General features: G+C 36.6%; 1 protein-coding gene across 2 annotated transcripts in view; it reads right to left on the bottom strand.

Annotated features, from left to right (window-relative positions):
• Positions 1-3,653: 3,653 nt before the first annotated feature.
• Positions 3,654-15,892, bottom strand: part of CRB1 (crumbs cell polarity complex component 1) — a 266,744-nt gene continuing 254,505 nt past the window's right edge. The window contains exons 12-13 of one of the 2 annotated variants that reach the window (XR_012489048.1): positions 8,881-9,226; positions 4,354-4,466 (exon numbers count right to left, since the gene is read on the bottom strand). Coding sequence is in view for 1 of the 2 variants with exons in the window: in XM_074308671.1 (XP_074164772.1) it covers positions 4,251-4,466 (216 nt within the window). In the remaining variant the exon portion in view is untranslated. Of the gene's footprint in view, positions 4,467-8,880; positions 9,227-15,892 lie in introns of both variants that reach the window. The other variant, XM_074308671.1, reaches the window with a different exon arrangement.

Here is a 15,892-nt window from a genome sequence, read left to right as displayed (position 1 = left end):
TTTGGTGGAAATTGCTGACCTCTTTCCATAAGAGTTGCTTCCCTGGGTGATGGGAAGGGCAGAGGGTCTAGGCTGAAGGCAACACTGGTGTTCTGGGTGGTACTTCGATCCCTAGGACTCTCATGCTTATCTTATGGCAGCTAGCTAACAAGCTGTTGCTAGGAATGGTGAACAAGGTAGATCCCTTTTCCACAATGATTTCTTCCCTCAGTGATAATTGTAGGGGTCTGGGCTGGAAACAGATCCTGCCATTCTTTAGAAGGAATGTGGGAAACATAACTATTTCCAGAGCTTTGGGGTTTGCCTTTCTAGCATGAAAGGTGCATTGTAACCAAGGTGGTAGTGGTTTGAATTGCCTGGCAACATGCTGTTGCCTAAGATTTCCCCCCACTAATCATCAAAGAAGGCTTGGAACCCTTCATTTTTGTACTTTGTATTCAGGCAACCAGTTAAATTCATTTAGGCTACTGAACCAATCAAGTTTCAAAGATGATTTCAATATTTTTTTTCCTGAGGCAATTGGGGTTAAGTGACTTGTCCAGAGTCACACAACCAGGAAGTGTTAAGTGTCTGGGCCATATTTGAACTTAGGTCCTCTAGACTTCTGGGTTGGTGCTCTCTCTAGTATGCAAACTAGTTGCCCCTAATTTTTTAAGAAAAAAAAATTAGCCAAATTTGGTGGAGGAGATAAATAGGGCTAATTCATTGTTCCCATTGGGGAAAGCCTTCATGGAGGAAGTGATGTCTGGGTTATGCCTTGAAGCAAGTAAGGAACTAGAGTCAGAAAGTCTGAGTAAAAAATCTGGTTTTAGACACTTAACTAATTGTGCAATCCTGGGCAAGTCCCTTTGCCCAGTTTGCCTCAGTTCCTCCTAGGATTGCTTTGAAGATCAAATGAAATTAATACTTACAAAGTGCCTGACATAATGGGCACGATATAAATGCTTATTATCTATTCTCTTTGTCTTTCAACAGATGGAGTTTGGGAGATCGAGAATTTATTCCAGATATGAGGGATAATGTCAACAAAGGCACAGCAATGAAAGGACAGAATGAAAATATGGGTCCAGTTTGGCAGGAATAGAGATTATGTGAAGGTGTTTAAATAGCAGTATGACCTAGGAATGGACAGGTGGGTTTAGAGATGTTTCATTACCAAAGTAAGTATATGCTTTATGTCTCTGGCAGAATCCTCATTCTATCACTTAGACTACGCCCAGAAAAATAAGCTCAGGACAAGCAGCATGAAAGTTTTCCTATAAAGAAATTTTGAATCCGTGGAGGAGAGCTAGTTACTGGTCTCATTTCTTTTTACCTGTTCCATTTGTATTTCAGTTGGGGATTGAGGGATAACATTAGAATGCAAAACTTTGGTATATAAGACTGTGGCAAGGGTTCGGCAGGGAAATGTGAGAAATTAAGGTACTTTCCTCCATAAATATTTCTAGTCCCTTTGTTTTCAGGAAGTTGCCATTACAGAGGCAAATTAGAGAAGAGTATTTCCAGGGGTTGATACCTTCCTATTATGGCTAATTATTTGTGCTAACCCACCCTTTTCTCATTTGCTTGGTTATTCTTACTAAACTCAGGTTTGTTTGTTTTTTTAGTCTGTTGTTGGTATCCTCTAAATCTTTGGTATCCTGGGAGAAAGTTCTTGTTGCCAAACCTAGTTATAGCTCTGTTAATGAGCAATGATAGAGAAACCAAAAAATTTTAACTAAAGAAATGACAATCACAGTGCTCATAATCACTAGGAACTTTCAGGTGTATAAGAAACATTAATTGGATTCCCTGGAGAAGTTAGATCAAAGAGGAGATATAATGCTTACTTTTCTTAATACTTTGCAGACACATTACAGTAGCTTTATTCAATCTTAAATCTTCATTGGTCTTGGAAAATGCATTCAACTAATCTAAGGGATATAAATCACTGGACAGTGATTTTTAAAGCATCATTTTATCTAAGAGATGCTTTTAGAGGTTGTTCAGCATCTTCGTTCAGTTAGCTTCCTTTTGTCTATTCTGTTCCCTCATTAGAATGTAAGCTCCTCAAAGGCAGAGAGTGGGTTTCTTTTTGATCATGTTTTTATCTCCTGTACTTAGAACAATGCATGGCACATAAAAGCACCTAATTAATAAGTACTTTCTTCCTCCTTTCTAAGGCTATAAATTGTAGAAGAATTACAGATCTCCATTAGTGTAGGGAAGTTCTATACCCTGATGAATCAGAAGTTTGGTCTAATGAAATAAAATAAACACAGGTTACAAAATTAATTTTTTCTTAATTGAGGACCTATAACCTTTTCTTTTACCTAACAGAAAATATTATGAAGTAGAAGGCTCGAGGGGAAAGTAAAAGGAATGGCAGCTAGGTGATATGGCGAAAGACTGGACCAGAGGTCAAATTCAGCCTTGGTTACCTGCAAACTGTATGACTCTAAGGAAGTTACTTAACCTCTCTCTACATCACTTTCCTCATACGTAAGATGGGGATAATAGCACTTACCTTTCGAGGTTGTTGTGAGGATAAAATGAGATAATATTTTAAAGCACTTTGCAAAACTTGAAGTGCCATATAAACACTAGCTGTGTTGTAATGGTGATGGTGGTTGTAGCTATGGTTTTGGTTGTTGAAGAGTTGGCTGGGGTACCATAGGGTAAATTGCTTGCTCAAGGTCACATAAGTAGTAAATGTCAGTTCCAGACCACCTTGATTCCAATGTCAGTTATTGTGTCTTGCTTTCTAGAGCCCCCATGCCGGGTGATTAAAATATCCTGCTTTCTTGAGCCCTCAAGTTGGGATGATTAAAACATACTGTCCTAGTAGAGAAGTGATGAGGCAGGACTCCTGAGGATGATGGATAAATGGAGCCCATTTATTTCAAGGGATTTCTCCTTTTTATACCCTTAAGTAACAAAATCACTGGGCATGTGCCCAGTATATACTGGGCACGTGGGACCACATAAACAACTTGCTATTGTATGGAGTTTGCCACCTGGTACCACTCTGCTTCAATCACAACACAGGTTGTTACCACCCCCTGACTTCTCAGGAAGGCTGAGAGCCCTTAGGGGAGATGGGGAGCCAAACCAGACATTGTCAGCAGGTTCTCTCTAGGCTGAAGGGTCTTATACCTCACCCAGAGTTCCCTCACTGACTGTGACCACCTACAATCAGCCTCCAAACTACTACCATCTTCTGCTTCTCTCCTCTTAAGGAAATAATTTAACATTAATATACCAGTAATTGAAGAATCATAGGCACAATACAGCTTTAAAATTCATTGGAGAAGAAGTTTGATGCAAGCACTGAATAAGTTTATGTTTAAGAAGCAACTCATATCCCATTGACTCTGCATCAGCTAGATACCGACATGATAGAGGAGATATTGCGTTGGACTTGGAATCAGAAAGAGATGACCTGGAATGTTTGCCTTGGACACTGGTGAGCTTAGACAAATCACCTAACATTTCTCACTCTTGGTTCTATCATCTGTAAAATAGAGATGATAATAACAGCATTTGCTTCGTAGGGGTGTTGTGAGGGACAAATGAGATGACATGTAAAGCTTCTTGTAAGACAGAGCACTCTGTAAATGCTAGCTATTATTATTGTCATTAGTAACACAAAGAAAGAACATTAAAAGAGAGAATGACAGTTTAACCTTTATTTGTTGCCATGGTTATTCCCATGACTTTCTTTGACTCAATGGTTAAAGAAGGGATTAAAGAATGGAAGCACACACAACATAGTGTTCACACTTCACACCTTTCCATAACATGACTGGGGACAGCTCATTAGAAATATTTATTTCACTTCTTCTGTTGTGTTTTTCTGCAGCAATGAAGTCTGCCCATTTAAAAGATGAACACCAAAGGAGTCTGCAGTTCACAAAACATCTAAATGACAGGCACTGATGCTTCTTTCAGAAGCCACTGAATTAAGACATGTCTGCACATTATCCAGGCTGAAATTACTAACACAGAAAAACAGTTGTATGATTGGCTAGCCCAGAATAATGAGTAAAGGTATCAAATTCATGCATTAAGGACTTAAGGCGATCAAAGAAAAATGTTCCACAATTCACAGGTCATGATGTTTGTGAGATAAACAGCTCTTGGAACATCCCTTCCACCTCTATCCCACCCCCCCAAACCCCAATCTCCAAATGGAAATGTGAGCTCCAAATGGAAATGTGTTATTTACAATTTATTTAGTCGAGGGGTTTCCTTGAGAGTACTGGATCCTTCTAAATCAGTCTCTCCATGGGCGGAGGCTGCACCATATTCCACATCTCTACACGTGACCCCTCTTTTTCTTGACGGCTGGGGCTGTAGGTCCCCTGGTTTGCCCGTTTGTTGGAAGCTATGAAGGAAGCCACCACTGCCAGGAAAAGGATCAGTAACACGGCTAATGTGATTGAGCCAATGGCGGTGAAAATATCCGAGATCAAGTTGTCTGTCAGCTGGAAGGATTGAAATAATCACAATGTCATTAAGGAGCAAAATCAAATGTACATGAACAAACTACTATAGAAAAAAAAAACATCCAAAATAATTTCAAAGAAATTCAAATAAATAAATTCAAATAAACAATTCTAAAGAGAGTATATATAGGTTAGCCAAGAGACTCAGTATCTGAAAGGAAATTGAACTTTTCCCCTTAGAAAACCCAGGTAAAGTCAACATGTTCTTATAATACATTTCCTAATGTAAAGAGTTAAGTCCTCTTTCAGAATTAGCTGTTAAACTGACTAATTCATTAATTCAGTGCTATTTCAATTGCAGCAAATGACAATTTGTATTTGTGACATTAAGTGTAGATTCAAATGGAGAAATATTTACCACAAATATAGACATATATGGAAAGATGCTTTTTAACCTATCTTTCCCAAACCTCCACTCTACCCCTCCAGCCTGGCCTCAATTCTCTGACCTTGGGAGTGGAATTGGAGGGAATCTTATTTTCTGGATGCTTATTTGGAAGAAAATCAGTTGGGCATCCTGGAAAAGCATCTTTGATTAGGGAAACCCTAAACTTGCAGGCAGATTTCTCAGTCATCACTGATTGAAATTTGAAGTGACAATTAAATAGTTCTAAAAGCACATGTGCTCAAGGCAGAACCCAGATATTTAGAAACCAAAAACTATAGGTGGCCCTGTTGGGAAGAGCTTGTTACAGGGTATTGCTTCGACAGAATGATTTGTTTCATGTTCTTTCTTGACAGCTAAGAAATCAGCCAAGCACTTCTCAAGCCATTTGAACTCTAATGGTATAGAACCCAAAGCGAGTGACATACAATTGGGATTTCTTTGAATAGAAATATACTGTGTTGGCAGCAAGAGGCTATAATCAAATTCTTTCTGACATTTATAGAATATGCATGTCCCCATTTTGCCTTTTCAATTATTCTTCCTACCCCTTCCCCACCCCTTCACTTTGTTTAAAAAAAAAAAAAAAGTTGTTGTTTTTTTTTTCCCATTAAAAGTAAATACACACATCACACATACAAACACACACAGAGACACATTCCTTTTAGGCAATAAATGTTTAACAACCAGTTCTCTGAAATAAAAATTTGTACTTTTCAGTTTCAGTTTTATTCTCTTTCACTAACAGCTAGACAATTTGTGTTATTTGCTTATTTTTGAAATTTAAACACTCATACTGCTGATTTGGAGCTAATTCCAAAAAAATTCCAAAATTTCAGTTTTTTTTTCCCTGAAGCAATTAGAGTAAAGTGACTTACCCAGGGTCACACAGCTAGGAAGTGATTAAGTGTCTGAGGTCAGATTTGAACTCAGGTCCTCCTGACTTCAGGGCTGGTCCTCTATCCACTGTGCCACCTAGCTGCCACTAAAATTTCAGCTTTTAAGAATTTTTGTGGGAATTTGTAATCTAGTAGATTGTTTTCCTGGGCTATCCCCTTCTATGTGACACTTACTATTAATTAGCCTATAAAGACAATTAGAGAAGAGAATCTTCCAAATGAAGCACCTGTTCTATAGGAACTTTCTTTAAAGAATATTAGGCCCATGAACAACACTTAAGTATCAACAAAAAAGTAGTAGCCCCAGAGTTGAACTAAAATGGGCTCTCAGTCCTATCTCTGGGAAATACTGGCTGCATCACCTTAAGCTTGTCCCTTACCCCCTCAGGGACGGAGGCAATTTTCCAAGTTGTAGATTTGCATAAATTGAGAGATTTTTCCTACTACATGTACTGGTAAAACTACAAATTTAGACCAAAGATTAAGGTGAAACTTTGTAGAAAAATTCCCACTTTTGATATATGAATTCTAAATTAAGATATTTAAGAAAATAAAGTTCCAAGTTAATTATAAATGGCTTGCACTGATTAAAAAAATTGAGAAATAGTTGATCACAATCCTTCAAGGATTTGTATACTACTTATTTCAGAAGCAGCTTAAAAAAGTGTGGATGGTGGGTCTTACCTTGGAAGCAGAAACATCTGGATTCAAATCCTGCCTCTAACACATACTAGCTGGGAAATCAGGGGCAGCACAATCTCTCAAGGTCCTTGGCCACTGGCTAACACTACAAATTCCAAAGAGTTGCTGAGTTTCTATACTGGGCATCCCTCTTTCCATCATCTTATTTAATTCATGTTTTATATATTAACAATCTTCTAAGCTAATCATTTTACATCTGGCTTTGCACAGTAAAACCTAATAGTTATTAGATTATTTTCCCCCAAACACTTATTCATTCTAGCAGTTTTTATTCTTGGATGGAAAGTGGCCTATACTGACCAAAGAGGAGTAACTATTCTGAAAGCCAAAATTTGTGAAAATAGCTCATTTTCATCCTGCCCAGTATGAGAGTCGTGCATTTTTGCTTCCTCCCCTCAAAGAGTTTCTCATATGGAGCTCATTCTGAGGGAGACTATTGAGTTTATTTTTTATTGTCCTTCTTTCAGTTTCATAGAGATGTCTTTCCCTGACCCTTTCTCCCTGTTCTGGTACATGTTAGAGTTTTCAAGGGTCAAAGCCCATCTTTTTGCACCATTGGCACTCTGAAGGACGTTCCAGTTCGGTATGGGAAGTTTGCCCCTTTGGCACATTCAGGAAAGTGATGTGAAGATGTCATAAGGTCTGCAGTCTGGTCCCATCAGGATCAACGTTTTTTTCACTAATTGATTGTGGAACAGTTCATCTAATTTGGAAAACATAATATAAACTTGTTTGTCTGGAAAGGGGAGGGGGTAGAAAGGAGGGATGAGATCATTTTTATCCTAGACATCCAGAGCTGCCTGTCAGAATAGTTGGTGCTGATGACAGCATTTGGAAGAATGAGAAAACCATAAACACATAGGAAATTGCCCCAGAAAAAAAGCTTTGTGTAGCTTATTGGGTAATAATTAAAACTCAGAATTGAAAGGGCATGGAAACGTTTCAAACCAGGAGATTCAAGGAGAGTGGGAATGAGTTGGAGGTCCAACTTCATCCATCACCACTCACTGTCTGTCCCAGCAGCAGTCTGTACTTGAAACTTTGCCACTTGAGAAATGCCCAGGTGGAAGAATCTCAGGTGGAGAATCAGGCTTTCAGGATCTGTCTGCTCATCACAGGTCTCATGGCAGCCTGAATCTGGTATGAGCTTTTCAAACTATGTTTCTTAGGTGCTTCTAAGGACAGAAAAAATTCACATATGCATCACTATTAAGCAAATGATTAATGAAATAAGTGATGTTTTCAGCTATTGAGACTGCTTGTTTTTTTAACTGCTTAGATAAAGAAACAAAATGTCAAATATGGTGATTGATATATGCCCATAATCAATTCCTCCCCTACCAGGGAGTCTAAGCTGTCGCAAAAATTCTGAGCTATAATGGACTAAAGTCAATCAGATTTCCATTCTGTCTGGCATCAATCTGGTGAACTATCAGGAACAGGGGGCCATCAAGTAGCCTAAAAAAGGAAAAAACAAACTAAACTAACTAAAAAAAATTTCCAGGATGGAAATGAAGCAGGTAAAATCTCCCAGATTGATCATGGTGAGAAGAACCTTCTCTCCCAGTGTCGGCAAAATAGGAAGACTCAGTCTTAAAAGAAAAAAACAAAGAAAAAAAAATGTCCTTTTTTCCCACCCAACTTTTGATTTCATCTATTTTGGGAGCTCCTAGTGAGGAACTTCCTCTATCAATATAAATCAGTACTTTATCTGTGATTCATAGTCTTAAAAATTACTTGGCTCACTGAGAGGTTAAATAATTTCCTGGGGTCATGCAGTCAGAACCCTTCAGAGATTGGATTTGAACCCAGACCTTCCTGACTGAGTCACTCAAGTACTTCATTCATTATGTTAGATTCATGAAAATAAAGACAAAAAATTCTTAAGCAAGTCAAAGGAGAAAAGCTTTTATGAATTGCTGTCTGGAGAATTTTGTTATAAAGAATGAATTATTGATTTAATGGATGGCAAAAATCTCCCACACAGACCTAAATCCTTGAACTATATCATGCCAGTGTATTGCAGGGAATAGTTGTTTCCATAGTAATATTGAATGAATGCCAGATTTTTCTTTTTAAAGTTACTGTTTCTGCAGTAGTCAATTTTCAGCCATAGATACACTACTTACTTTACTGGGTAGCTAGAAAAGGAGGAAGAAAAGAAGGAAAAAGAGAGGAGTCATAAAGGTATAACACTTGTCTTGGGAAGGGTCATGGTAGAATAGGAGGGGAAAATCTGCCAAATGCTTTTTAATCAAATAGCTTAGTAAGAAAAAATATGTCTCAGAAATATGTAAACTCTTGGATCAAACATTGTTTTGTTTTTAAATTCGTAGCTTTGGTACTTGGCACTTAGAAGTTGCTTGTAATAAATGTTAGTTGAATTGAAATGAATCTGTTTTCTCACCTCTATTTTTCTGTAATTCTCTCATGGGCTTCTTTGTCTTCCTCACCCTTAAGAAAATTGTTCTCCAGTGTTTTTTCTTCCATCTTCTATTCTTCTCTATTCTCTTTTTCTTGCTTATCTCATTCATTACTATAGTTAAAACATTACCTCTATTCAGATACGCAAATCTATGTCTATGGTCTTGATGCCTCTTGAAACTCATATCTCCAATGGACTAAAGGATGTTTCCATCTAGATGACTAATTGGTACCTCAGATTCAGCCGTTGTTCTCAGTAGGAAGGGATGGAATTAGATGACCTTTAAGGTTCCTTATACATTTCAATAAATCATCTCTTGATCCTATGACTTGGTAATGGATGAAATGAGAGAGAGAAAAAAAAAGTAAAGGCTAATGCAAACATTTCAAACATGGGACAATGGATAATGGTGATATCAATGACAGAGTAAAATCAGGAGAATGAATGCCAGGTTTTTCTTTTTAAAGTTACTGTTACTGCAGTAATCAAATTTTAATCATAGATACATTGTCTACTTTGCAGTGAGCAAGAAAAGGAGGAAGAAGAGAAGAAAAAAAGAGAAGAGTGTCATAAAAGCATAACAATTGTCTTAAGGAGGATCATGGTAGAATTGGAGAGAAAAATTGAGCAAAATGCTTTTCATCAAATTGCTTAATAATTGAGGGAAAGATCATACATGCTTCTGCAATAACATCATTGATAATTTCTTTCACCTATTCTGTTTTCTATTTTTATTTCCACTATTCTAATATAGGCTCTCATCCTAATATGTCTTCACTTTAATATATCTCCCCTCTGAATTTTCTTTCACACCAGACTAATATTCTTGCTATGTACATCTAGATAATTTGTTCTTCTGTTCAATTGTGCAGTGGTTCCCAATTGTTTCTTGTTTCTCCATTTATGTTCAAACATTTTATCTAGTGTTATTATTTTTAGTCTTACCACATTTTCTGGAGAGTCTGTAGAAGAGATTCACATTCAGTTATATATTGGTCTAGATTTCTGATTTGTCATTCTGGTGGGAAAGTATTAGTATTGAAATGGACTGAGAGACTTCTTACTGAAGATGGGATTTTAACTGAAGCCAGAAAGTGGGAAGGAAGGACTAGTTAATAAAAATGCAATCAGGAAAAGGAATGTCTAGTATGAGAAAAAGTAAGGTAGCCAATGTCAGTGGGAATGACAGACAAGTATTCATGTACCATGGCACACAACCACTCCTGAGCGGGAGCTGAACCAGATTAAAATGTAATTGTGAAATATTTTAAAAATACATAAATAAACAACAAAACAAAGATGGGGAGATGGGAGTATAGCTAAGAGACCAGAGTAGAGAAGTATGCAATATCTCCTAAAATTCCCCTCCAAACAACTTTAAAATCACACCTCAAACTGAATTCTGGAGTGGACAGCCAACAAAAAGTCAGAGTGAGACTTTTTTTCAGTCAAAGACAAAATAGGAGATCAAAAAGAGAGTTGTATAACATGAAGGATGAGGCAGGCCCAGAGTCTATGTGAGCAAAACACCAGCAGTGGGATTGCTGATAATGACAGAAGCAGTTTGGAGAGCTCTCAAACCTGAAACAGTAAGGCGACTTCATAGATGATGACACAGGACCAAATGCTGTTTGGCAATTCTATTTCCTATACCTACTTCTGGATCATATATCAAGAGTAGAAAGGAGTACTCCTAGTGAAAAAGGAGGGCAAGCCCTGAGGGACATCACTTCAAGCCCCAAGTTTCAGAGCCCTTGAGGAACAGTATCATTTCTGGTCCCAAGGAGGAAGGGCCATGAGGTGCCCCTAATATAAATTGCAATCCTAAAAGATCACAACCCTTTTTTGGATAAGGACCAGAGTTAAGACCAAGAATAGCATCACACCTTTCTTCAAATCACACCACCTTGGAAACACTGAAAATTTCCAAAGCTTGGAAAACAGCAGTGTGAAAAAGCCTTAAGCTTGAGAAAGACCTCCTTCATCACCTCCCTCCCTAGAGTATGATAGAACCCAACTTTATCATAAATGTTGAAATCAAGAAAAAGAATAGAAAAATGAACAAACAATAACAACAACAACAACAAAAAACCTTACTATGGTAGCAGAGAAGATCAAGATACAAATTCAAAAGAAGACATAGAAGTCAAAACAACTGCAAGCTTGTTTTTTCCAAGAAAAAAATGTTAATTGGACACATGCACAATAAGAATTCCTGGAAAAAGCTAATTTTTAAAATCAAATAAGAGTGGTAGAGGAAAAATGAGGTAAAGAATTTAAAACAAGGGAAGAAAACTATGAAAAGACAATGGCTTGATAAAAAGGCAAAAAAATTCAGAAGAAGTTAACACTTTAAACAGTATTGGCCAAATGGAAAAGAGGTACAAACATTCTTTGAAGAAAATAATTACTTAAACATTAGAATTGGACAAATGAAAGGTAATGATTCCATGAGACATCAGGAAACAAAACCAAGTCAAAAGAATGGGGGAAATAGAAGAAAATATAAACTATCTAATTGGAAAAACAACTGACCTAAAAACAGATAAAGGAGAGGTAATTTAAGAATTCATGGCTTACCTGAAAACTTTAATCAAAGAACAATCCTATACATCATATTACAAGAAATTATCAAGGCAAACTTCTCTGATATCGTAGAACTAGAGGATAAATAGAAATGGAAAGAATCCACCAATAATTACCTAAAAAGATTCCCAAATAAAAATTTCCAGGAATATAATAGCCAAATTTCAGATCTCCCTGCTCAGAGAGAAAATATTTCAAGAAACAAGGTAAAAGAAAAACAAAAATCATTCAAATACTGTGGTACCACAGTCAGGATCACACAAGATTTAGCAGTTACCACCTGAAGGAGCAGAGAGCTTAGAATATGATGTTCTGGATGTCAAAAGAGCTAGAATTATAACTAAGGATCACTTTCAAGAATTCCTGATGAAAATACTAGAGCTGAATTGAAAATTTGACTTTTTAAATACTAGTCAAGAGAAGCATAAAAAGGTAAACATAAAAGAGAAATCAAAAGGGATTTAATAAGGTTAAACTGTGTCCCTATGTGATACATGTAAATTTTAACAACTTTATCATTATTAGCACAATTAGAAGGATTCTATATAGAAAGAAGAGGGTGTTGGGGTGAGTTAATTATGTTGGGATGATGTGAAAAAATGGATAGGCAAGAAAGACATATACCCTTGGAGAAAGGAGAGGAAAAATAGGGAAAATTATCTCTCATAAAAGAGGTGTATAAAGAAGAATGTTTACTGAGGAGGGGAAAATAGTGTGTGGGGAAATGCAGATAATACTTGAATCTTATTCACATCTGAATTGGTTTAAAAAGGAAATACATATATACATACATATATATTTATACATGTTCACTTGGTAATAGAAAGCTATCTTCCTGATCTTATGAGCTGTTAAATCTTAAGCCTCAAAGATTACCTTATATCTATTGTCTATATATCTTGTAAATATTTAGATATACATGTATTTCTTTTTGTATAGTTCTTGAGAGCTGAGGTGGAGTTATTTTACCTTTGTGTTCTCAGCCAGGTCCCCAGTAAGTACTTATTAAATACTTGCTGACTGACTATCTGATTTGATCAAGTTGAATGACAGTATCCAAAGAGTAGAACTTCAAGAATTAATATCAACTTAGGCATATTGTAGAATGCTTTAAATGCTGGACAGCATTTTTAGTTTAGTCTAGTGGCATTAAGGAGTCACTGAAAATTCTATAATTTCTTAATAACAATTATTTAATGCTTTACAGTATTATCTTTAAATTTATACAGCTTGTTCCTGCAAATTTATTAGAAATCCCTTGAGGGATAGATACCTTGAGGGTACTTAATGTCTCGAATACTTTGATCATAATAGGTATTCAAAAGATTAATTTTTGTGGATAAGATGGGATTATTTTGACTATTCTTCAATGTATATATGTAACTATTTATAGCTGTATATTAAGAATCAGAGTTTTTTTTTAATTTCCCTAAAAGGAGAAATATAATGTTCTCTTCTCTAAATTATAACTATTCTCTGTGAGCAGGTTTCTTGGGGAGCTTCTGGAGGCAGCCTTGGCTTCAGTTCAGTTTCAATAATCACTTCAAATGCAGCCAGGAGTTAAAGTCCAGATCCTTTATTGTGTCCTTCAAAATCTTATCTCCTTCACATGGGGCTCAGCTAATTTTATGCAGATCTTCCTTTCTCCTTGGTTCCCGAGAGCTCTTGTCGGAATGTCTCCAGCCAGCACAAAACATGGAAGTGGGAATGCATCTTGACTCTGAATCTCCTGCAGGTTCCTTGAAGTTTTCTTGAAGTCCTTCTTAGCCCTGAGAGCTTCCTGCTTATATTTTGCCCACTGAGCACACACCAATCATTTCATCACTAGGAAACCATTATTTGTTTTAGGATTAAATCAATGCTAATTTAGATTTAACCATTGTCTCCTCAATTCCACTCAGTACCTTGTTTCAAGTTATGGCCCATAACATCTCCTTGTAGAGTCAGATCAATCATACTGAGCCATGCTAAATTAGATAATTATTGTCTCGATTCATTCCAATGACTTAGCACCTTGTAATAATCCTAACAGAGAAAAGTCAAAATCTCAATGTCCAAATCTTAAATCCTCTCTTCTCTTAACTCCTAGAACATTTTTGTCCATGTTCCTTAATTTAGAATACTTATATCCCAACTTTTAAACTTCTCTATAATTTCATATAACTAAATTATAGACTTACTTCCCACAAAATTTGAGTACATGAATAAATGAATGAAAAAAAGTATTAAGTGGTTACTTGTAAGTGTCAGGAACTAAGCTAAACTCTGGGGATACAAATATAAACACGCAAGATAGTCTCTAGCCTTGAAGGAACTGGAAGAACTCAAAAGGAAAGTGGAGGGAGGAAGTCATGGGTATGATGGCATGGTTTGAAAATCCAAAAAATGATATGAATGTCTGGTTCTGGGCAAAATAAAGTTTGATAAATATTTAATAAATATGTGTTTGGTTAATTGAGAGAGTTATAGTTAGGAAGACCTCGGTTTAAAGCTCTCTGAAACCAACTGGCTGTATAACAATGGTCAGGTTACTAAACTTTTTCAGCGCTTTCATTTCTTCACAAGTATAATCATGATACTAATGCCAGTAGTGACTCTATTGCTGCACTGGGGTTAAGATCAGATTAGATAATGGATGTTAAACATTTAGCAATTTTTTAGATGTGATATACATGTCAGTTATTACTACTGATAACAAAAGAAACTGCTTGAGCTGAACATTTCTCTGCATTGGGTCAGGTTCTTAATCATCCTCACTTCCTATATCCTTCAACATTTTGAGTAGCTGTCACAGCCTAAAGGAGCTGAAGACTTCATTTTCCTGTTAAAATAAATCCCAAAAGGAAGACCCCCCCCAAAAAATCCCCAACATTACATTTTCATTCACACTTCACTCTGGTGAAGGGCATCCAGTCTGTGCCATCATATTTACTACCCCCAAATCAAAACCAGTTGCTTAAGTAATGAGGGCTGATTAGTTTGGGCAGCCTTAATCCATGACAGAGAAACTTTAGGAGTGTATGAGGATAATTTGACTAGCTAAAGGGAAGCCATAAAAAATGATCAAAAAGCCAATAGATATGCTGAGAACACCAAGCTTATTTTACAGAGGATTTATAGCCCTCTTATCAGAAAATTATTTGGTCCAAGTCTGTATTCAAATAAGTCCTTCAGTAATTCAGCAAAACATTAAGCCCCTGAAGAAAGAATCTCCTATAATGAGATACCCCGGCAACCTCTAACAGGCAGCACATGTTTAATTTTCAACAGTGAGGAAAATGCCATAAATCCATACGGTATGTGAATAAACCAGACCCACCTAGCCCTTAAACCTGGATCATATTACTGAGGCATGAGGAGTGACTAGCAGGATTTCTTCCCTTCACTGTGAGATAGATGGCAACTATTTTCTTTTTGGGAAATGGAGGAGTATTTATTCTGGGGTTTAGTCCATTGCAGATGACAGAGATACCAACTCATAACCTCTTTAACTGAAACCAAGAGCCATGTTTTTGTTGGCTTTTTTTTTTTTTTTTTTTTTGAGCTGGACTCAATTTTTATTTTTTGTCCAATTTGGCTTCTTCTTCTGAAGGTGATAAAATGTAATTTTGTCACCCATGTAAAATATTTGATTTTAATTAAGAAAGGCTGTCATTGAGATCTTTGTTTATTCTATTCTTGTTTTAAAACTTTTCTTTAGTCTCCCACTGATGAATCTCTTTCCCCTGTACCTTCTCTGAAACTATCACAGAAACAACAATTTGCCATCATCACTGTCAACTCATATCTAATCATCAGGCAATCATTTATTTGCAGTTCCTGGCCAAGGTGGAAAAGGCATTTCCTGGTTTGATTGGGATCCCTGCCACTTCAAAGCCTTCTCTCTTCCCAGTAGTTTCTTACTCAATGTGTCTCAAGTAGAGAGAAATCTTGACAGTGATGCTTGATCAGGACCTTGGCACATATAGCCCCAAACCCTGAGTTGCCTTATATATTTCACAAAATGGGTAGAATAGGTAGATTGCTGGATCTGGAGTCAGAAAAATGGAGATTTGAATATTGCTTCTGACATTTTCCTCACCTGTAAAATAATACCAACTTTACAAAATGCTCCACAAGCTTTAAAGGGTTACATACTAAAATACCAGATATTATTTTCGTCATCACTACCATCATCATCAAATACCCAAAAGTAATAATATTTACTTTATGGGGATTTGCTAATGATTTTGACTAGTAGCAGAATTTTGTTTCTTTCAGAAGCCTAGAATTCAAAATTCAAATCAATGTTTTAGTTTGACTTCTATCATCCTCCCAATTTATACTTCCTCCCATCCACCACCCCAGTCCCTATGAATTTTGTGATATTTTAAGGAAAGAGGCCTGAATTTGCAGCAAAGGGTCATAG

The sequence above is a fragment of the Sminthopsis crassicaudata genome, chromosome 4, assembly GCF_048593235.1.
Source record: "Sminthopsis crassicaudata isolate SCR6 chromosome 4, ASM4859323v1, whole genome shotgun sequence".
Classification (NCBI taxonomy): Eukaryota; Metazoa; Chordata; class Mammalia; order Dasyuromorphia; family Dasyuridae; genus Sminthopsis; species Sminthopsis crassicaudata.
This window is presented reverse-complemented; position numbering and strand designations above follow the sequence as displayed.